Genomic DNA, 22,607 nt, shown 5'->3' with positions numbered 1-22,607 from the left:
GTTGGCATCAGAAAAATAAACGGATAATGGGTACTGAAGGAACAAGTGACTTTGTACGCAGTCACGCGCACGGGTGCAAAGTTAAATACACCAAAGGATGAAGTTCGCCATGAAAAAATATTTGACTTAGCCGGGATTCGAACCCGGATCTCCCGATTGCCGGTCAGGCGTGCTACCAGTTACACCACCAAGCCATCTTCTCAGAGCGAACTTCGGGATGGGTTTTACCGAACAAGATGTTGACGTCACAAGTCCACACTGTGGCACATGTGGCGAGGGTCGTGCTTACTAAGCCACTGTCGGGGAGAAAAACCCTTATTTTCCGCTGGTCTGCGGCGACGAATTTCAAAGCACTGAAGGAACAAGTGACTTTGTACGCAGTCACGCGCACGGGTGCAAAGTTAAATACACCAAAGGATGAAGTTCGCCATGAAAAAATATTTGACTTAGCCGGGATTCGAACCCGGATCTCCCGATTGCCGGTCAGGCGTGCTACCAGTTACACCACCAAGCCATCTTCTCAGAGCGAACTTCGGGATGGGTTTTACCGAACAAGATGTTGACGTCACAAGTCCACACTGTGGCACATGTGGCGAGGGTCGTGCTTACTAAGCCACTGTCGGGGAGAAAAACCCTTATTTTCCGCTGGTCTGCGGCGACGAATTTCAAAGCACTGAAGGAACAAGTGACTTTGTACGCAGTCACGCGCACGGGTGCAAAGTTAAATACACCAAAGGATGAAGTTCGCCATGAAAAAATATTTGACTTAGCCGGGATTCGAACCCGGATCTCCCGATTGCCGGTCAGGCGTGCTACCAGTTACACCACCAAGCCATCTTCTCAGAGCGAACTTCGGGATGGGTTTTACCGAACAAGATGTTGACGTCACAAGTCCACACTGTGGCACATGTGGCGAGGGTCGTGCTTACTAAGCCACTGTCGGGGAGAAAAACCCTTATTTTCCGCTGGTCTGCGGCGACGAATTTCAAAGCACTGAAGGAACAAGTGACTTTGTACGCAGTCACGCGCACGGGTGCAAAGTTAAATACACCAAAGGATGAAGTTCGCCATGAAAAAATATTTGACTTAGCCGGGATTCGAACCCGGATCTCCCGATTGCCGGTCAGGCGTGCTACCAGTTACACCACCAAGCCATCTTCTCAGAGCGAACTTCGGGATGGGTTTTACCGAACAAGATGTTGACGTCACAAGTCCACACTGTGGCACATGTGGCGAGGGTCGTGCTTACTAAGCCACTGTCGGGGAGAAAAACCCTTATTTTCCGCTGGTCTGCGGCGACGAATTTCAAAGCACTGAAGGAACAAGTGACTTTGTACGCAGTCACGCGCACGGGTGCAAAGTTAAATACACCAAAGGATGAAGTTCGCCATGAAAAAATATTTGACTTAGCCGGGATTCGAACCCGGATCTCCCGATTGCCGGTCAGGCGTGCTACCAGTTACACCACCAAGCCATCTTCTCAGAGCGAACTTCGGGATGGGTTTTACCGAACAAGATGTTGACGTCACAAGTCCACACTGTGGCACATGTGGCGAGGGTCGTGCTTACTAAGCCACTGTCGGGGAGAAAAACCCTTATTTTCCGCTGGTCTGCGGCGACGAATTTCAAAGCACTGAAGGAACAAGTGACTTTGTACGCAGTCACGCGCACGGGTGCAAAGTTAAATACACCAAAGGATGAAGTTCGCCATGAAAAAATATTTGACTTAGCCGGGATTCGAACCCGGATCTCCCGATTGCCGGTCAGGCGTGCTACCAGTTACACCACCAAGCCATCTTCTCAGAGCGAACTTCGGGATGGGTTTTACCGAACAAGATGTTGACGTCACAAGTCCACACTGTGGCACATGTGGCGAGGGTCGTGCTTACTAAGCCACTGTCGGGGAGAAAAACCCTTATTTTCCGCTGGTCTGCGGCGACGAATTTCAAAGCACTGAAGGAACAAGTGACTTTGTACGCAGTCACGCGCACGGGTGCAAAGTTAAATACACCAAAGGATGAAGTTCGCCATGAAAAAATATTTGACTTAGCCGGGATTCGAACCCGGATCTCCCGATTGCCGGTCGAATCCCGGCTAAGTCAAATATTTTTTCATGGCGAACTTCATCCTTTGGTGTATTTAACTTTGCACCCGTGCGCGTGACTGCGTACAAAGTCACTTGTTCCTTCAGTGCTTTGAAATTCGTCGCCGCAGACCAGCGGAAAATAAGGGTTTTTCTCCCCGACAGTGGCTTAGTAAGCACGACCCTCGCCACATGTGCCACAGTGTGGACTTGTGACGTCAACATCTTGTTCGGTAAAACCCATCCCGAAGTTCGCTCTGAGAAGATGGCTTGGTGGTGTAACTGGTAGCACGCCTGACCGGCAATCGGGAGATCCGGGTTCGAATCCCGGCTAAGTCAAATATTTTTTCATGGCGAACTTCATCCTTTGGTGTATTTAACTTTGCACCCGTGCGCGTGACTGCGTACAAAGTCACTTGTTCCTTCAGTGCTTTGAAATTCGTCGCCGCAGACCAGCGGAAAATAAGGGTTTTTCTCCCCGACAGTGGCTTAGTAAGCACGACCCTCGCCACATGTGCCACAGTGTGGACTTGTGACGTCAACATCTTGTTCGGTAAAACCCATCCCGAAGTTCGCTCTGAGAAGATGGCTTGGTGGTGTAACTGGTAGCACGCCTGACCGGCAATCGGGAGATCCGGGTTCGAATCCCGGCTAAGTCAAATATTTTTTCATGGCGAACTTCATCCTTTGGTGTATTTAACTTTGCACCCGTGCGCGTGACTGCGTACAAAGTCACTTGTTCCTTCAGTGCTTTGAAATTCGTCGCCGCAGACCAGCGGAAAATAAGGGTTTTTCTCCCCGACAGTGGCTTAGTAAGCACGACCCTCGCCACATGTGCCACAGTGTGGACTTGTGACGTCAACATCTTGTTCGGTAAAACCCATCCCGAAGTTCGCTCTGAGAAGATGGCTTGGTGGTGTAACTGGTAGCACGCCTGACCGGCAATCGGGAGATCCGGGTTCGAATCCCGGCTAAGTCAAATATTTTTTCATGGCGAACTTCATCCTTTGGTGTATTTAACTTTGCACCCGTGCGCGTGACTGCGTACAAAGTCACTTGTTCCTTCAGTGCTTTGAAATTCGTCGCCGCAGACCAGCGGAAAATAAGGGTTTTTCTCCCCGACAGTGGCTTAGTAAGCACGACCCTCGCCACATGTGCCACAGTGTGGACTTGTGACGTCAACATCTTGTTCGGTAAAACCCATCCCGAAGTTCGCTCTGAGAAGATGGCTTGGTGGTGTAACTGGTAGCACGCCTGACCGGCAATCGGGAGATCCGGGTTCGAATCCCGGCTAAGTCAAATATTTTTTCATGGCGAACTTCATCCTTTGGTGTATTTAACTTTGCACCCGTGCGCGTGACTGCGTACAAAGTCACTTGTTCCTTCAGTGCTTTGAAATTCGTCGCCGCAGACCAGCGGAAAATAAGGGTTTTTCTCCCCGACAGTGGCTTAGTAAGCACGACCCTCGCCACATGTGCCACAGTGTGGACTTGTGACGTCAACATCTTGTTCGGTAAAACCCATCCCGAAGTTCGCTCTGAGAAGATGGCTTGGTGGTGTAACTGGTAGCACGCCTGACCGGCAATCGGGAGATCCGGGTTCGAATCCCGGCTAAGTCAAATATTTTTTCATGGCGAACTTCATCCTTTGGTGTATTTAACTTGGATAATGGGTAAATGAGGCGATAATTATTCGCTCAGACGCATATTTAACATACGCTACCCACGCCAACCTTTTCTGTCGAACGAAAATTTTCAATCGCAATAATATAGTAATATTTATTATACATTAGATGCGCTTGCATCCTATTCGCCATTCATTTTTTTTTCGCCACGCATAATTTGAACAACGTTATCGCGAAGCAATAACGACGTTAAATGATGAAGGGTTTCAATTTTTGGGCAACGTTATCGTGAAACAACGTTAAACGGGACGACGTTAAACGAGGACACACTGTAGTTTAAATTTTGAGGCTTCAGTTTCGGGAAAAGTTTTAAAAAATGCGTTTGAATGTAGTCCCCCCCCCCCTTTACTTTTACCACAGGCATTTTTGGAAAAAAAAGGGGGACTATATTCAGACATGTACGGTACTCTCATTCGAAGTGCTATCATCGACATCGCTACACCGCCAATAATGTCTTTTTCCCAACCAACGTAACATTAAGAACTTAAGAATTTTGTAAGGACTTAAGAATTTTGGTCAACTGCAGATGAAGAGATTACCATTTTCTCCGAATATAGTCCCCCTCTGAAAATAGTCCCCCCCCCCTAATTTTGAGGCTTCAGTTCCGGGAAAAGTTTAAAAAAAATGCGTTTGAATATAGTCCCCCCTTTACTCATACCACAGGCATTTTTGGAAAAAAAGGGGGGACTTTACTCAGACATATATGGTAGTTATTTGCTATAAAATTGCATGCATACGTAGTGTTCATTATTTTCTATGTTAGGAAGTTGCTGAGTTAAGTTTGAAGTTTTCAATATTTTGCACTACCTTGTGATCAGTATTTCCCCCTTCGATATGTGTTGCTTAGTAGTACAGCAGATTCCCGATTATCCGGCTGCGGCTTATCGGTATTACGGATTATCTGTACATGATTTTCAGTCTCACTCAATATTTCTGCGATCTTTATAAAAAAAAAATAAAACTGAACGCAAAATCACCGGAATAGGGTGGTTTCCTATTATTTTTTTATTGCCTTAATCAAAAGATTATTACTCCTGGAGTATAAATTTCACACTTTTAAATTTTTAAATGGCGATGTCTATTTTTCGCGATTAAAAGGAGAAATGAAAATTTTCAAGTGCACGAAAACACAACGTCTAAGTAAAATGCTGGGACAATCCTGTATGACGTCATTCAGGTTCCCCCCTGCACCAAGTGAGGTGACCTTGGTGCGAGGCTATGAGCGCCACTATGATGCGGGCTACTATCAGGTAGCAGAGTACCCTGGTAGCAGGTAGGGCTTGTATTAAATAAGGATTATATATACCTTAATAAACGAAGGAAACTTTCCGACCTTAGCCAGTTTTAATAGGTGATTATTAAGGGATGTTTCTCTGAGCTCAGTGCCTCATGCATGCATTGGTAACCTCAGACGATGTACAACTCCTATCTACTCGTATAGAATCTAGGTCCCTGTGACGTCACGTGCAGTGGCATCGCATGGGCGCCAATCTGGCCCTTTTCAAATGAGGATAAAAATGGACCATGAGGAACTTGCATGGGTCGTAGATTGCTCTAAAAACTATTTTGAATAAGTCAAAGGGATACATTAGCTTGCAAAAATACCTTCAGTTTCTCCATTCAACATCAAAAGAAATAAAAAAATTGCATTTAAAATCGAGAAAAATTTCTCTGAGCCGACCACTGCGCGAAGACACCCGAGCGTTGCCGAGGCCAGGCGTGACGTCATAGGTGCCTAAACAACCGTAGGGAGTAGGGAAATACATTGAGCGCATGGTGTAAAAATTGTTTTGAGGGAGTATTTAGCCGCTCATCGTCACTTTATTTTGTTCTGTTATTCTTGGGCAAGTTTTCCTATTGCTATTGTGCCTAGATTATTACTTGGGATATTAATAATGCGGCATCGGGATGATGAAGTACAAGCGTTTCACTTCGTGTGTTTTGGTTATCAGAAAAATGGATGATAACGTTGCCACTCGTTCGAATAGTACACCTGAAATTCATCTACGTCTACATAATACTCCGCAAGCCGCCTAAAAGGCATGTGGCATGGGGTGTTAGGACACCAGCCTTTTTTTAGGACACCAAAAATTGATGCCACGACCCTCATGGAATTTGTTAAGACAAATTATTGCTATACGTCGGCGGCAAATCGAGTTTTAATAGAAACTTGTAATACTGGAGGATAACGATCGTAAGCTGTGCTGTTGACATTAGAGTAAGCTGTGCTGTTGAATTTGGCAACGCCGGATTAACGGAGAAGGTATTCCTATCCGTCCTACGCGTAGCTACGGTACGAATTCACAGCAAAACAGTCTGCACACAATCCACATGTGAGATCGCGAATCGGTTCCGCTGCCAACACACACACAAGCTACAACCTATTTCAATAATATAGGTAAAACCATAAACAATATACTAGCATATACCATAATAATATAGTGGGAAATAGGCAAATACTCTTATCAAAAACTGGATGTCACTATCACATTCTTATATTCATCACGTACAACTTACAATAACAGAACTCGTTATGATGAATACAACTATTTATTCACTGATTTAAACCCTTAAATTATCCCACACAAGTGACTCAGGTGACATTTCTCACTACTATTCGTTGAAATAAAGGAATAACAAACTTCACACACAGTTTTTATTTCAATAGCGTGATCTTGAAATGTCATATCTACGGTGAACAACGGAGATTAGCACGCCACTGACAATTTTTACACTACCGTTAGACATTTATCGATAGCGTAATAGCACTTTTTACAATTCAATCACGATGGAACACTGATAACTCTTGGCCGATATTTTTCAACCTTGTCAAACTTTGTGCATTACAACCACTGGCACTGTGATTATTAGCAGTAGCTTAACGGGAGATGTCACGTTGAAAATAACACTATTTTGGCACAAAAATGTTCCTAGATGTCTCCAATCAGCGAGCAAAAGTTGCATTGACTGGAATTCACCCCATAATACAAGCACAGACAGTCCTAAACGACGAATTCTCCAGTACCTACGAATAAACGGATGAAGTTATTGTATATAAAAGCTAAGCGGACATTAGTAAACATCAAAATCGTTCTAATTACTTACTTAAATGAATGATATGCCGTCGATAACATCAACTTACAATTAACGTATCCCCCTTCCAATGGCCGTGGCTCAAACTCCTACAACGATGTTATTTAGGTATTATCAAATTTTTGGTTTAACTGCTCCAGTTTTATATTTTATGCCCTTACTCAGATATTAATATTATAAATAATGCAAAATACGAGGGCTTCCAAGCCTCTATCGTCGGATATTTATCTTTAAATATAAAATAATCAACACGTCTAACAAACGAAGCTCTCACAACTGCTGGCAACTATTACAAACAATCACAACAATAGCTTCGCGTGATGTTTAGGCACCTTTGACGTCATCGAGGCTTCGTCGGCAGTGGCTTGGGGGGTGAGGGAGTTTTTCCCGCGCTTTAAAATTCGTTATATTTATCATTAAATATCTCGCGAAGGAAAACTCAGATTTACATGCGGTTTTCTTTGTTGTATTCAGAAAATAATTTTCTGTCTGCCTATGAAATAAAAAAAATTCATGCAAGTTCCCCATTGCCATTCGTGTAAACCAGCATTTATAAAACGAAATAATTTATATATTATGAAGGCACTAATGGTGGGTACGAATCACAATCAATTTCGTTTTCTTTGATGAAGGAAACTACTCTATTTAAAGGAGACATTAGTAGCTCTTGGCTACCTTTGAGCTGATTCGAGAATAAAATTCAATTTCGTGGAAGGATTGGTGATGGTTTTCCGGGTTAACACCGTGTTGATACATGTTTTGCGGGCGACAGTTTCGGGCGCGTTCCAGCTCCCGTCTTCGGGTCCAAATGATTTGCAGATCTGTGATCCTTATTTATTTACAGCTAGTCAGACGGATGTTGATTTTTAATTCCATTGTTGGAAAAGCCGTTTGAAAGATGAGGATGAAGGATAGCCGTCTTCCTTATTGAAGTTCTTTTGGTGACTTGCTATTTCAATCGCCTCCCTTATCAGCCTAGGGAAATATTTATTTTCCCTGGTGATGATTTTCGATTCCTTGAAAAGTATGACGTGCCCAGGTTCCGACCATGCATGCTCTGCAACCGCAGATAGACGAAAATTTTTCTTTTCGGTTGCCTTAAGATGTTCATTTATTCTGCATTTGAGGGATCTAGATGTTTGCCCGATGTATGATAAACCACAGGAACACGTTACTTCATACACTCCTTCATAGATATCTGATGGATGACGATCTTTTTCACTCCGGAGGAGGTCAGAGGTCTTCTTCAAACTTATAAATCGCGTCGGAACGTCATGTTTGGCGAGAACTCTAGCAATTCTTTCCGACGTTCCAGCCACGTATGGCAAGAGAGCATGTGCCTTTGCCTTTCGCTGGTCTTCCTTTGCAATGTCCAAGGCCACATCTCTTTTCTCTTCTTCCCTACGCGCGATTTTTTGAATCAGTTCCCGATCGTAGCCATTTTCTTGGAGCGTGGTAAGGAGGTGTTGTTTCTCTCTAGCGAGCGAATCTGTATCCGATATGGAATATGCCCTGCGAGATCAACAACATATATCCGATATGCAAGATCAACAACAACAATACTCATCTCTACGTAAATATAGGTATTTAAGCATCCATAACATAAACATTAACATAAATATTTAATCACATTAGTCTCCCCCACTTATTGGAAGACAACATAGTGTTTAACTAGCCAAAGTTGCAAAAACGCAACGTTATTGAGAAATGCAAAAAAATTGTTTCAATTGGATTTTATTGGTGTAGAATTCGCTATTTTCTATAAAAGTAAGTTTAAACTGATTTTTAGTGAGATTATAATGACATTTCATAAGTATTTCGATATTTAGAAGAATACTCAAAATGTGTCAATTTTCAAGTCACCAAGTTTTGTAATGCAAGATAAATAATTTTTCCTAAGAGTAACTATTCCCTTTATTAAGTTTTTATTCGTCCGTGTGGACGTAGAAATTTCAATTAATAGATACTTAAGCTTATATTTTGTCAGGGAGTCAACATTAAGCAAAAATCGAATCGCAAAAATAATGTTGCGTTTTCGCAACTTTGGCAGAATCGGGAATCTGCAGGCAGTTATGCAACCCGCATTACCATATATTGCCGTCTCGTAGGAATTTGCCCTTCTTACTGTCAGATATAATCCTACGCCTTTTTATGCCACGTATTTGACAGATATCGTCATATTTGATTATTAAAATTCTTAGGTATTATGTTTCCAATGAGATGCTGCATTATTTAACCTAAATCCAATATAAAATAGAGATGCATTAAGGCTTGAGGGAAATGAGTCAGTGCAAATATATTTACAGATGATAACGTATTTTCCAGTTTTTATTTGATTTTTTTATCACGAAAGATTGAATTGCAACAAGTTGTGGCATTTTTTAGTGTCCCCCCCCCCCCCCCCAAAAATTTCTGGTACCCCCCCCCCCCCAGAAATTCCTCGAACTTCCTCGAACTTCCTCCGAACTTATCCGCAGAACTTCTCCCGCCAAGAACTTTTCGCGCTAAGGTTTTTTCGCGCAAAGGATTTTTTGCGCAAAGGGGCCCTGTAGCAAAGTGCCCTGTCTCGCAAAATCCTGTCTCTGAAAAATCCTGTCTCTGAAAACCCTGCCTCTGAAAACCCTGCCTCTGGAAACTCAGCCTCTGGAAACAGCCTCTGAAACAGCCTCCGAAACAGCCTCCGAACCAGCCCCGAACCAGCCTACCTGCAATGCAAGACTTATATAGGACTACTGCGGAGAAATACTTCTCCTTGGCAAGCAAGGGGAAATCGGTGCTAAGGCCTTAGTATTGCACTTGGAGTGAGAAGTTTTACCATTGTCCTATCACAAACTCTCTCTCCCTCCAACACCTCACCCCAGTATCTCCTTCCCCTCCATGTGTTCCAATGAACGATTCCTCTGATGTCTCCAACCCAGAAGTTGAGGGGAAAATTCTGGGTGCTGGCTGTTGTCTCAAAACCAGGGAATGGTGTTGTGTGGAGCGGCCGTTTCTGCAGGGGCAGTGACGCATCAGTGGGCGGTTGTTGAATTCGCCTGGCTACCCCTCCACTCCCTGGAAGAAGCCCTCCCCTCAAATGCTGTCTCGCCTTGCATAGGCAAGCTCTCTTTCTGGTCGTGACCTGCTGGGAGTCACATGTCTTGTGAGCCATGAGATTTTTAGAGCAATTTTCTGCTGGTAATGTTTCCTTTGGGATCATGAATTTACTATCATTGTTTTCTGTAATACTTCTGATTTTTTGAATACTCTACTTTGAATAGATATCGTACGGTAATAACTCGTAAATTGTTTTTGGCTACCTTTTTCTTGTGAGCTGTTTTTCTTGTTTGTGGAGTCTTACCCTGATCCAGCATGTGACCGACGGTTGGAGTATTTCCCTTGTCTGGACTTACGTGAAAAATCAACCAGATTTTACGACGTAACGTCACAAAGTAATGACTATTTATGAAGTACGTGAAAGCATTTTGGGTGCAATGGAACACAAAACTTTGTACATTGATTCCAAATTAGTCCTTCCTTGCTTCACAATTCAGCGGTATCACCGACTTCCACAACAGGATATTGGGTGAAAGAAGACGATAAGGCGTAGATTTGGTTCGGAAATGATTCAACCAAAACATATTTAGATTAATAACAAATAATCTACACTTTTCAGACAATTCCTGTCTGGTCAAAAATGACAGATATGTAAATTATGACCTCAATTTGACGACTTGAATTAAAAATTATTACAATTCGGAATATTTGCGCATAAATTTTGAAATAATGAGAAAATGGTACCTTACTTTGGTCACTACAATGCATAAATGTTCTTTTAAAACAAGCCTTTTAGGTTTTGCTTTTAACTTTGGTGCGTATGTTATTCAGACGGTTTTAGGGTTCAACGAGGCGATAGAAAATTACTTCCATCCAAGTTTAGGCTTGGAAGCTAGTGTTATTCTGGAATTTCTCAAGGTTAACCCTGATCCCTCGAATGTTTTGTATGTTTTTTCGATAACTTCTTTTCATCTTGAAGACTATTTATTGTTTTGTAAGAAAAAGGATTATTTGTCACTGGAGCCTTAGTTCACGAATCATCGATATCATGGACTTCCAGTACAAGATATAGGTCAAAAGAAGACGATAAGAAGTGGGTGTGATTTGGAAATCATTGAGCCCGAACATAATTAGATTAATAAAATAACTAGCGTGATGCGCCCGCTTCCAGCGGGCTTCCCCCACTCTTTTCATTGCAGGTCCACTGAGGGACAATCTTGCCGGAATCGACTATTTTTTTAAATGATTAATTTTTATTTTTTTTAAACCAATTTTAGGAAAAAATAGCAATATTTAGAAAGTAAGATATGTCGTCGCATGTTCTCTGATAAGTTCTGTGCATTTTGGTACCTCATATGTAGAGTTTGGTTGCGTATGAGTTGAGAAAAAGGTATCTGAAAAGTATAGAGTATAGAAAAAGTCTCTGAGTATACTAATACTGTACGGGGCTCAGTCAGGTGAAAATATTTTTAAATATCGGTGTTTTGAATATTATTCCCCATTTTAAGGAAATGATTCCATCGATAACGATAGAAGAAATCTATAATTCAAAATTCTCATCCCGCGTTCATCTCAATAAGAATCCACGTAACCTTCATTGTTAGCTAAATTTAAATAAGACATTAGTAGCTCTTGGCTACCTTTGAGCTGATTCGAAAATAAAAATGAATTTCGTGGAATGATTTTTGGGTATAGGAGCCGACGTCTATGTTATTGTTGTGACTGATGGCCAATAAGTAAAAAAGATATATCTCTGGCATCGATCACCATTTAACACTACTGAATTTATTGGCAAGATCAACAACAACAATACTCATCTCCACGTAAATATAGGTATTTCAGCATCCATAACTTAAATATTTAATCACATTAGCCTCCCCCACTTATTTGAAGACAACATAGTCTTCAACCCATTTACGGCTAAAGTTGCGAAAACGCAATAGTACCCTGCTAGCAGGTAGCACTTGGCTTAAATATGGATTATTAATACCTTATCAAATACAGGAAACTTTCCGACCCTAGCCAGTTTTAATAGGTGATTTTTAAGAGATTTTTCCCTGAGCTCTGTGTCTCATGCATGCATTGGTAATCTCAGACGATGTAAAACTCCTGTCTACTCGTATAGAAACTAGATCCCTGTGACGTCACGTGGAGTGGCATTGCATGGGTGCCAATCTGGCCTTTTTCAAATGAGGTTAAAATTGACCATTGAAATTCGTCTAAACTGGGATTTCTCAAACCAAATAATTTGTATATGTATTATGAATACACTAATGGTGGGTAAGGAATCGCAATCAATGGATTTAGTTTTCTTTGATGAAGGTAACTACCCTATTTTTAGATTTCTGTTGGCTATAATAAAGTTAAATACCAGAGCAAGTGAAGGGAAATGACTGGTTTACACTCATAAAATGTTATTTTCAGCAGAGCTGGTTGTAGATTGTAACTGTGGCAATCAGGGTTGATGAAAATCATGATTTTTTTCAAAAAAATCATTTTTGTTGATTTTTTCAATTTAAATCGGATTTTATTGATTTAAATGAGATTTTTATAATTCTCCATTCATCAAAAGTTCAGTTATTTGCAAAACTAAATATTTGGGCAGCATATATTGGAGAATGATAGTTTGCAGAAACGATAAGAGGCAACATACTTTAAACTTAATACAACATTTAGTCAATCAGGGGAGAGAACTATGGAAACGCCAATGGTATCAAATTGAAAATTAAGCCAGCATAATATAAAATTGCCATTGGAAGTATCAAATGTGCTATATTATGCGGTTCTAAAGCATATGAAGTTTAGAAAAATTCTGTAATTGCAACTTTGTATGGTGCCTACGCTTAGAAGTTAAATCAGAAAACAATTTTTTTTCAACGGATACACTAGTATTCTAACCAAAGCCATTTTTTTTAATTTTCATGTTACATGCATTCCTACAGTATCATTTCTATTTGAGAGCCACCATTGTGCTGATAACTGTCGATTCATTGTATTAATTAAGAAATAAAAATCAAAATTATACACTCACAGCTTCCTTTTCTTGACTCTTTAAAAATCAAACATATAGATCGCATTATGATTTAAATCACCTGATTTTTTAAAATAAAAATCAAGTGATTTAAATCAAAGTGAATAATCTACCCTATAGGGAGTCATGCAGGGCACATTTTCAATCCTTACAAATTATGCCTCTTACTGCCTTGTATGTATTTAATTTAATAATGTAATGTATGTCAAAAAAAATCTGAACTCATTTGATCTAAACTGTCAAATACACCAAATAAACACCCGACAAAAACATGATATACATATTGAACCGAGGTCATCTAAACTTGCTAGTGAAGGACCATATCATAAAGGGGCCAAACTTTTTAACTTAATACCACCAGATATTAACACACTCAATGCTGAGAAAATTTATCATAACACACCGCCACGCGGAAAAAATATTTTGCAATAATATCAGATATTATGTCTTCTTTAATCGTATACAATCATACATAGTTCAAAATTATTAAAATTTGCACTATTAACAACGAAAATATTAAATATTATAATAAAATTATAATAAATATATTATAATAAAAAGAAGGCAAAAAATCTGCTGCAAGCAAACGACTTGTATCCAGTCACAGGAGAAGACACACTGAGACGCTGGGCACAATTGCAGGGTCTAGTAGAAGACGCGGAGGCAGATGGCGGGCCGAGAAACCCAACGGGACCGATGCCTTGAATTCAAGGCATCCGCATTGAGTGTGTTAAAGCAATCCAAAATAGCAACTCATTCAAGCACAAATTAAAAACGCTTATATATCAAAATTCAATTTATTCACTAGATGAGTACTACGACTTGTGTAAAAAATATGTTAACAAAAAAACTCGACACCTTGCAAGCCATAACATGTATACATAAAATCACTGCGATCTATCATGTATATCTAATATGTTCTTATTCTGGAAGCTAAAATATGTACCACTGTCATCTGTCCTTTATGTTTTTATCTCATGTGTTGTTTGTCCACTGTATGACGTTTTCTATGTTACATTGTAACCAAACAGAAATAAAATTATTATTATTATTATTATTATCAATCAACCCTGGTGGCAATTGATAATAATTGATAATTATTGCAATAGAAAGACCTTCATCTAAGAAAACAAAAGGCATTGGTTGTATGGTGTATTATTATTTTATCTTTCAGGAGTCGGAGTGCGTCGATTGGGCGATGAGAGTGGAGGTTGGGGGCGTGGCTGTCCTGTCAGCTGTCGATTCGACGTGCGCAGTGGACGGAGCAGAAGAGTGGGAAGAGGCAGAGGACCCCCTGGAAGACACTGCCACACAAAAGGTGCGTATTGCGTGAAGGAAAATTCTTCTTCAAGATCAAGTACAGTTGAGGACATCAAATACGGAATTCAGAAACCCGGAAAACCAGAAATCCGGAAAGTTTTGAAAATTCCTCTGCGTAGTTTTTCGACTTGCCACCTGGTGACACCAATCACCTCCGAGCCTTGTTCTGGGACGAGTAGGAAGTTAGCACAAGCTGGTGCAAGCTATGAACAAAGGCTAACGACCTAGGCAGGGACACGTAGGGATCTCAAATATCCAGCACAATAGCCTGAACGCATTTATAAATGAATTAATTAACAAAATATAGAAGCACTGTCCAACTAAGGAAGGCATCAATAAATATCGCAACGTCTGCTAGCAAATGCTATCAACAAAAGCTAATGAGCATGAAGAAAAAGAATCGTAAATGTTTATATTATGTTTTGGAATGTGATTTTTTTAATCGTTGTACTGTAATGGAATAGTTTTATTATGACAAATCCTATGTGTACATATTGTATGACCAAAGAGTGCAGTTGAGGACATCAAATACGGAATCTGGAAACCCGGAAAACCAGAAATCCAGAAAGTTTTGAAATTTCCTCTGCATTGTGTTTCGACTCGCCACCTCGTGACACCACTCTCCTCCGAGCCTTGTTCTGGGACGAGTAGGAAGTTAGCACACGCAAGGAACATATGCTAACAACCTAGGCAATGACACGTAAGGATCTCAAATATCGAGAACAAGAGAACGAGTTTTGAAAATTCCTCTGTGTAGTGTTTCGACTCGCCACCTCGTGACACCACTCTCCTCTGAGCCTTGTTCTGGGATGAGTTGGAAGTTAGCACACACCATGAACAAATGCTAACAACTTAGGCAGGTACACGTAGGGATCCCAAATATCGAGAACAAGAACCTGAACGCATTTATAAATTACAGTGGAACCTCATTAAAGCGAGTATGGACTATAGCGAAACCCCCGCTATTACGAGAGATAGCCGATGCACCGTCAATTGATCCTATTATAAGCATGTTAAAAATTTCGTTTTTACGAGGCCCTTTTGGTGTTGGCTCTTGCCATAGCGAGGGTTTCACCGCCGGAAAAACTTACACCAAGACTCCTTAATCTCAGCAATTGCTAGCGATCTGTTAGAAATGAAGTTAATGAAGTGCTCAGTCTCAAATTTATGTGGTAAACTGTTGTTCGATAAATAAGTAGTTAATTTTGGTGAAAATATTGTGGCATTAGCATTCACAAATGCTTGATCTTCTTTTGTTCCTCGGGCGGCAGAAAGCAGTCGTCAGCAAACCCGCACGTCCATGAGTTGCATGAATAGAAAGCATTTGATGGAACACACCATGGCCAAAAAAACTCCAAACACGTGTAAGCGAGAAAATAAAAATAAAGGAGTAATATGAGGTATATTGGCTATTATTTGCTTCACCTCCGGTAAAGCGACAATTCGCTATAGCGAGTGTTTATTGGTGCACCGTGGGGTGTCGTTTTATCGAGGTTCCACTGTAGTTAATTAACAAAATATAGGAGCATTTGCTCAGACTTACTGTCCGACTAAGGATGGTATCGATAGATGATTTGACGTATGCTGGCGAATGCTATCAAAAAAAGCGATTGAGCATATAGAAAAAGCTGTATTTATTGCTCGTTCTCATCCAGTATTAAGCTTGTATAGTTTATGCTATGGAAGCTACGGTCGTGATTTGACGACTTATTCGGCAAGTTTTTTGCCTCCTTCAAGGTAGAGTACTTTTTGCCATGGTTTATGCTAATTAACGTTAAAATCCCTTTCCTGTGTAATTTCTGAGTTATGGTTTCATTGCATTGCAATATAATAATAATAATAATAACAAAAATATCAGAATTTGGCCGGTGAAATAAAAAATATTAGGAAGTTGAAAGACGACAACATACACCCACTGATAATCTCTGCGGAGGGAGTCTTGTCTAAAAGATTCAAAAAAGAAGTCCAAGACCTGGGAATTAAAAAAACAACTGATTAACCTCAGGCAAAAAGCTGTTTTACTACAGACCTGCCAGATCGTGAGAAGATTCCTGGGTCGGGCATGATCGGACTGTGTAGGATAGGGTGAATTCTCTTACTTAACGTCCGAGCCTAGTCCTAAATTGACCTTGGGATAGTTGAATATTTCCAGCTGGTTTTAATCAGCTGAGAAAGTGCATAAACTCAAATATTAATAATTCTTCTACGATAAATCAAACAGTTCGATGCTTCACAAATCAATAGTATATGCCGACAACAAATTAACACCATTAAATCTAAAAAATGGCACGACCGATGAAGCAACCAACACAGGAGCTATTCTATTAAATAGAAAGGTAGAAGTATGGGCCCAGAAGGAATTACATGGACGACACATCAATGACCTCAATCAACCATATGTTGATAAAATCTCATCAAACAAATGGTTGTCATTGGGTGAACTTTATGGAGAAACCGAAGGGTTCATGCTTGCAATACAAGACCAGGTTATCCGCACTAAAAATTATGCAAAGTACATCCTTGGTGATAAAAGCATAACAGATGACAAATGTAGAAGGTGTTTTCAAGTACCTGAAACAATCCAGCACATTATATCTGGCTGTAAGATTCTAGCTAATACAGAATATTTAAGTAGACATAATCAAGTTGCAAAAATTATCCACCAAAAACTGGCCTACCAACACAAGTTAATAGATACTAAGACCCCATATTATGTGTACCACCCTGAAACAGTGCTTGAAAACGGCGCATTTAAAATCTATTACGATCTGCCTATTCAAACAGATAAAACTATAGTTAAAAATAGACCAGATATAGTGTCGATTGACAAGAAATATAGAACTTGCTACATAGTTGATATTGCCGTGCCACTGTCGCATAACATCGAAAAGACAATTACAGGAAAAATTAACAAGTACCAAGAATTGGCAATAGAAATAAAAAGAATATGGAACAGGTTGATATAGCTCCAATTGTCATCTCAGCTACCGGTATCATTCCAAAACATATACAAAATAGTTTCAAAATACTCAACCTCCATCCAAATACATACATCAAACTGCAAAAGGCTGTAATAATTTCAACCTGTCATATCACGAGAAAATTTCTCAACCCAATTCAACAGTAAAGAGTTACCTTGGTGAGAACCCGTGCTCTTAACACTAAAGCTACTCAGTGAAAACTGAAGAAAATTAAAGAACAAAATATAATAATAATAATAATAATGATTTATTCGACGTTAAACACAATACAATGCAATAGTCTTGGTCAAAGTCAATGAAATACTAAATAATACAATTCTGAGTACTGCATTCAAGAAATTCATTCATAGAGTAGAAAGCTTGGCTAAATATCCACAGGTGGAGTCAACGCTTAAACTTGGGTAATGAACAGTCTCTGGCGTCTCGGGGTAGGTGGTTGAAAAGGCACAGCTTTACATGGTCAAAAGACTTGCTTGTTGTTGACAGCCTACATTGAGGCTGAATGAGATTATTTTTTAGCCTAGTGTTATGATGGTGAACGTCACTACCAGTTTTATGTCTGTCCAGGTTCATTTTTACATTTATAAGACGTTTAAATATATATTGACCATACAATGTCATTATGCCTAGCTCCTTGAATAGAGGTTTACAATGTTCCATAGCTTTTGAATTCGTAATGATTCTAATTGCTCTTTTCTGTAGAATAAATAATTTTTTAGAGGAGGAAGAATGGCCCCAAACGTCAATGCCATAGGAGAGGTGGCAGTGAAAAATGGCAAAGTAAACTGCTCGAAGATGTTCAGTGGGAATCAGAGTTTTCAGCTTTCTTAGCATGTTTATAGCTTTAGACAATTTTACAGTACAGTGAGTCCTCGTTCTACGTCACCCCATTTAACGTCATTTCGCGATAACGAAACGAAAATTTTGAGACCGTCATTCGTTAATCGCACCTACGCTTCGCAATAACGTCAAGTCTTTTAAATTTCGCGCGAGAAAAAAGGCGAAGTGGCAGGCATTGCAGGTTGTTCGTTTCGTGGGTGGTAATTCAGTCAGTCTATAAAAAGTGTAAAACGGTGTGTATGTTGTTAATTGCAATCACGGTTTTAGCAAATTTTAGCATCAGAGGCATTTCCACGAAAATGTCCAAGAGAACAATGTTCACAATAATTTTGGTTCCTGTTACTGCGACGATGTTTCAGCGATGATGATGCCCGCCTCAATTCGCAATTAAAACCAACTCTTCGATTTCATAATCCGGTAATACAGTCAGTCTCAGCAAAGTGTAAAACGGTGTGTTTATTCTTAATTGCGAATACGGTTTCTTTAGGTGCGCAAGGTTTTACTTGACATAATGGCTTTCAGGAACCTAAAAAGTGATTTCAAGGAATTTTTCCGTGTAGAACTCGAAGTTTTTGCCGTCAACTTTTTCGCCGTGTTCACAATAATTTTGGTTCCTGTAACTGCGACGATGTTTCAGCGATGATGATGCCCAGGCGATGCTCGCCCGGGCGACCACCATAGCGAAGCCGAAAAACAAATACGGGAAGACATAAAAAATGGAGAAGGATTTACGTCACTGCTATTATTGTCGTCGATGAAGACAGGAACTCTTATTTATGCGATAGTTTGGCATTCCCACAGTAAAAAATGCCCCAGATGTGATACGCTAACATTTTATTCGCGTGGGAATTGTGAGGTCTAGGTGCCGATATTCACTTTTAACATTGTTTCTTATGGGATATTATGCTTCGATTAACGTCATTTCGTTTATCGTCACATTTTTCAGGAACGGTAAGTGACGTTAAACGAGGACTCACTGTAGTTGAGGAAGTATGACAGTCCCATAGTAGTCTGCAGTCAAAGTCAAAGCCTAGTAGCTTTAAAGTGCCGGTATGATACTAAGTGGGGCTGAATTGCATTAATTCTAAAAGGAAGGTAGTGTAGCACTTTTTCCGTGTGCTGAAGATCAGAAATCCAGAAACCCTTTGGTCCCAAGCTGTCCAGGTTTGAGGTCCTCATCTGTACAACCCTATCACTGGCAAAAAGTGCTGATATCAATATTTACCTGTGTGGGATATAATAGGGTGGTTTCCTATTATTTTTTTATTGCCTAAATCGAAAGATTATTACTCCTGGAGTACGTATTTCACGCTTTTAGATTTTTAAATGACGATATCTATTTTTCGCGATTAAATGAAAAGTGAAAATTTTCAAGCGCGCGAAAACGCGACGCGTAAGTATGAATGCCGGGAAATCTCTCCGTGTGGCGTATTTCTCGTTCCCGCTGCCACCCTGTGAGGTGACCTTGAGGCGAGCTTAGCGCTGATACGACGCAGGCTGCTGGCGGGTAGCTGAGTACCCTGCTGGCTGGTGGCACTTGGCTTAAATAAGGATTATATTAATACCTTATCAAATGAAGAAAACTTTCCGACCTTAGCCATTTTTAATAAGTGATTATTAAGACATGCTTCCCTGAGCTCTGTGCCTCATGCATGCATTGGTAACCTCAGACGATGTATAACTCCTATCTTCTCGTATAGAAACTAGGTCCCTGTGACGTCACGTGGAGTGGCATCGCATGGGCACCAATCTGGCCTTTTTCAAATGAGGATAAAAATGGACCATTGCCATTCGTCTAAACCGGTATTTCTAAAATTAAATGAATTGTATATTATGAATACACTAATGGTGGGTAACGAATCGCAATCAATGCCTTTCGTTTTCTTTGATGAAGGAAACTACCCTATTATTTTTTTGTTTTTCTTGTACTAACGTATCGCTTCTTTTGCTTGCTAAAGTGACACGAAATTTGTAACTTGAGTTTTTTCGCACCACCCTAACAGATAATCAGGAAACACGGATAACCCAAACATTCGCTTTGCGTTTCTTGTAATTTTCATAAGTTACGTAAAACAAACAATATATTATTATCTATGCACATTTTCTGTTATTTTAGATTGCTTTCCCGAATCATTAACAGCTTTCTTCTCCCAATCGCGATCTCTCTATCATTGATAACATTATTGTACTCGTAGTCCTACTGCTATGTGTAATACCTGGTTGAAATGAAAATCATGTTTGGTCATGTTCGGCGAGAACTCTGGAGATTCTATCGAGAACTGCAACGCATGGCAAGAGGCCTTGGTCATATGGCTTCACGGGACAGATGAACTGAAGTGATTCCTTGAACACCTTATAGCCAAAATAGTACCATTCAGTTCACTATGGAAATGGAAGAAAATAACCAATTTCTCTTCTTGGACGTCCTCGTCAAGAAGAAATCAGATGGCACATCGGGACATTCAGTTCATCGTGAGGAAACATATACCAATCGCTATAAGAATGCCAAATCACACCGTCATCCTAGTCGAAAAGCATCAGTCTTTAAAACCCTATACAGTGAGTCCTCTTTTAACGTCACTTATCGTTCCTGAAAAATGTGACGATTAACGAAATGATGTTAATGGAAACATAATATCCCATAAGAAACAATGTAAAAATTGAATATCGGCTCCTGGACCTCTCAATTCCTGCACAAAAAAATTTTAGCGTATCATATCTGGGGCATTTTTTACGATGGGAATGCCAAACTATCGCATAAATACGAGTGCCTGTCTCCATCGACGACAATAATAGCAGTGACGTAAATCCTTCTCCATTTTTGTATCTTCCAGCATTTGCTTTTCGGCTTCGCTATGGTGGTCGCCTGGGCATCATCATCGCTGAAACATCGTCACAGTTACAGGAACCAAAATTATTGTGAACACGGCGATAATGTGACGACAATAACTCCGAGTTCTACACGGAAAAATGCCTTGAAATCGCTTTTTAGGTTCCTGAAAACCATTATGTCAAGTAAAACCTTGCGCACCTACCAAAGAATTAATTTTGCAGAAAATTTGCTATAACCGTAATCGCAATTAACAATAAACACACCATTTTACACTTTGTTTAGACTGACTGTATTACCGCCCGCAAAACGAACAACCTGCAACACCCGCCGCTTCGCCCTTTTTCTCGCCCGAAATTTAAAAGACTTGACGTTATCGCGACGCAAAGGTGCGGTAAACGAATGACGATCTCAAAATTTTCATGGCGTTATCACGAAATGACGTTAAACGGGGTGACGTAGTACGAGGACTCACTGTATCAAAGGGCAAATGCCATCTCGGATGTAGATTTGCTCGCTAGAGAGAAACAACACCTCCTTACCACGCTCCAAGAGAATGGCTACGATCGGGAACTGATTCAGAAAATCGGCGTAAGGAAGAAGAGAAAGGAGATGTGGCCTTGGACACTGCAAGGGAAGACCAGCGAAAGGCAAAGGCATATGCTTTCTTGCCTTAACGTCGCAGAAACTTCGGAGAGAATCAAAAGAGTTTTCGCCAATCATGACATTCTGACGAGATTTAAAAGTGTGAAGAAGACCTCTGACCTCCTCAGGAGTGAAAAAGTTCATCACCCATCCGATATTTATGACGCACTGTATGAAGTAGCGTGTTCCTGTGGTCTATCATACATCGGGCAAACATCTAGATCCCTCAAATGCAGAATAAATGAACATCTTGACGCAACTGAAAAGAAAAATTTTCGTCTTTCTGCGGTTGCAGAGCATGCATGGTCGGAACCTGGGCACGTCATACTCTGAGGCTGTGCGCTAGGCTTAGACTGCTTGAACAATTGAGAATGGATATCTTCAAGAGCGACACAGAGAACATAATATTAGAGCCACACTATATTTCCAGGTCCGATAGAAGCGATAAATTAAGAGAGATGTTTTGCCGAACAGATAGATATGCGAATTCGTTTTTCCCCCGAACCATAAAGGACTTTAATAAACGCTAGTCCCAACTTCGTTTGAGCAATGAAAATGAAAAAGCAGGAGCAATTTCCACAATTTTACATTTATTAATACTACCGGTTTCGCTTTTCAGCATCATCAGGTACAAAAATATCAAGTGCGCTACGCTTAAATAGGAAAGGCAGGATGGGGTGGTGGGCGGGAAGGGGATGGAGGGAGGGTGTACAGTCACGGGGCTTGGGAAAACTGAGAATGGAGTTAGAGAGGAGTATGACAAATACACTAATTGACCTTAATGTCTCCCTCCCTATAAGGGGATGGTGGGAAGGCCCCTGGCACCCTCTCCGCTGGGTTCCAAGGCTCCAGTCGCTCGGTCCAGTCACCTACCCCTGGATGCCTCATGGTGTCGGCTGTCGAGGAGGATGAGGGGGGGGGGGGGCGCGGGCACCTCGGGGCGGAGGGCCAGGCAGAAACCTCAGACTATATTCGTTTGAGCACTTAATTTTTTTTTTTTATTAGTTGTAAACGGCTGGTGTCCTAACACCCCCTGCCACACGCCTTTTAGGTGGCTTGCGGGG

General features: G+C 40.7%; 1 protein-coding gene across 2 annotated transcripts in view; it reads left to right on the top strand.

Moving 5' to 3' along the window:
* The window catches only part of LOC124170007, a 90,256-nt gene that overhangs the window by 16,094 nt on the left and 51,555 nt on the right, over positions 1-22,607 (top strand). For both annotated transcript variants that reach the window (XM_046548693.1, XM_046548692.1), the window contains exon 3: positions 14,102-14,245. In XM_046548693.1, coding sequence (XP_046404649.1) covers positions 14,102-14,245 — 144 coding nt within the window. The remainder of the gene's footprint in view (positions 1-14,101; positions 14,246-22,607) is intronic.

This window comes from Ischnura elegans, chromosome 13 (assembly GCF_921293095.1).
Source record: "Ischnura elegans chromosome 13, ioIscEleg1.1, whole genome shotgun sequence".
In the NCBI taxonomy this organism is placed as follows: Eukaryota; Metazoa; Arthropoda; class Insecta; order Odonata; family Coenagrionidae; genus Ischnura; species Ischnura elegans.
The sequence above is the reverse complement of the archived record's forward strand: the minus strand, read 5'-3'. Positions and strand labels throughout refer to the sequence as shown.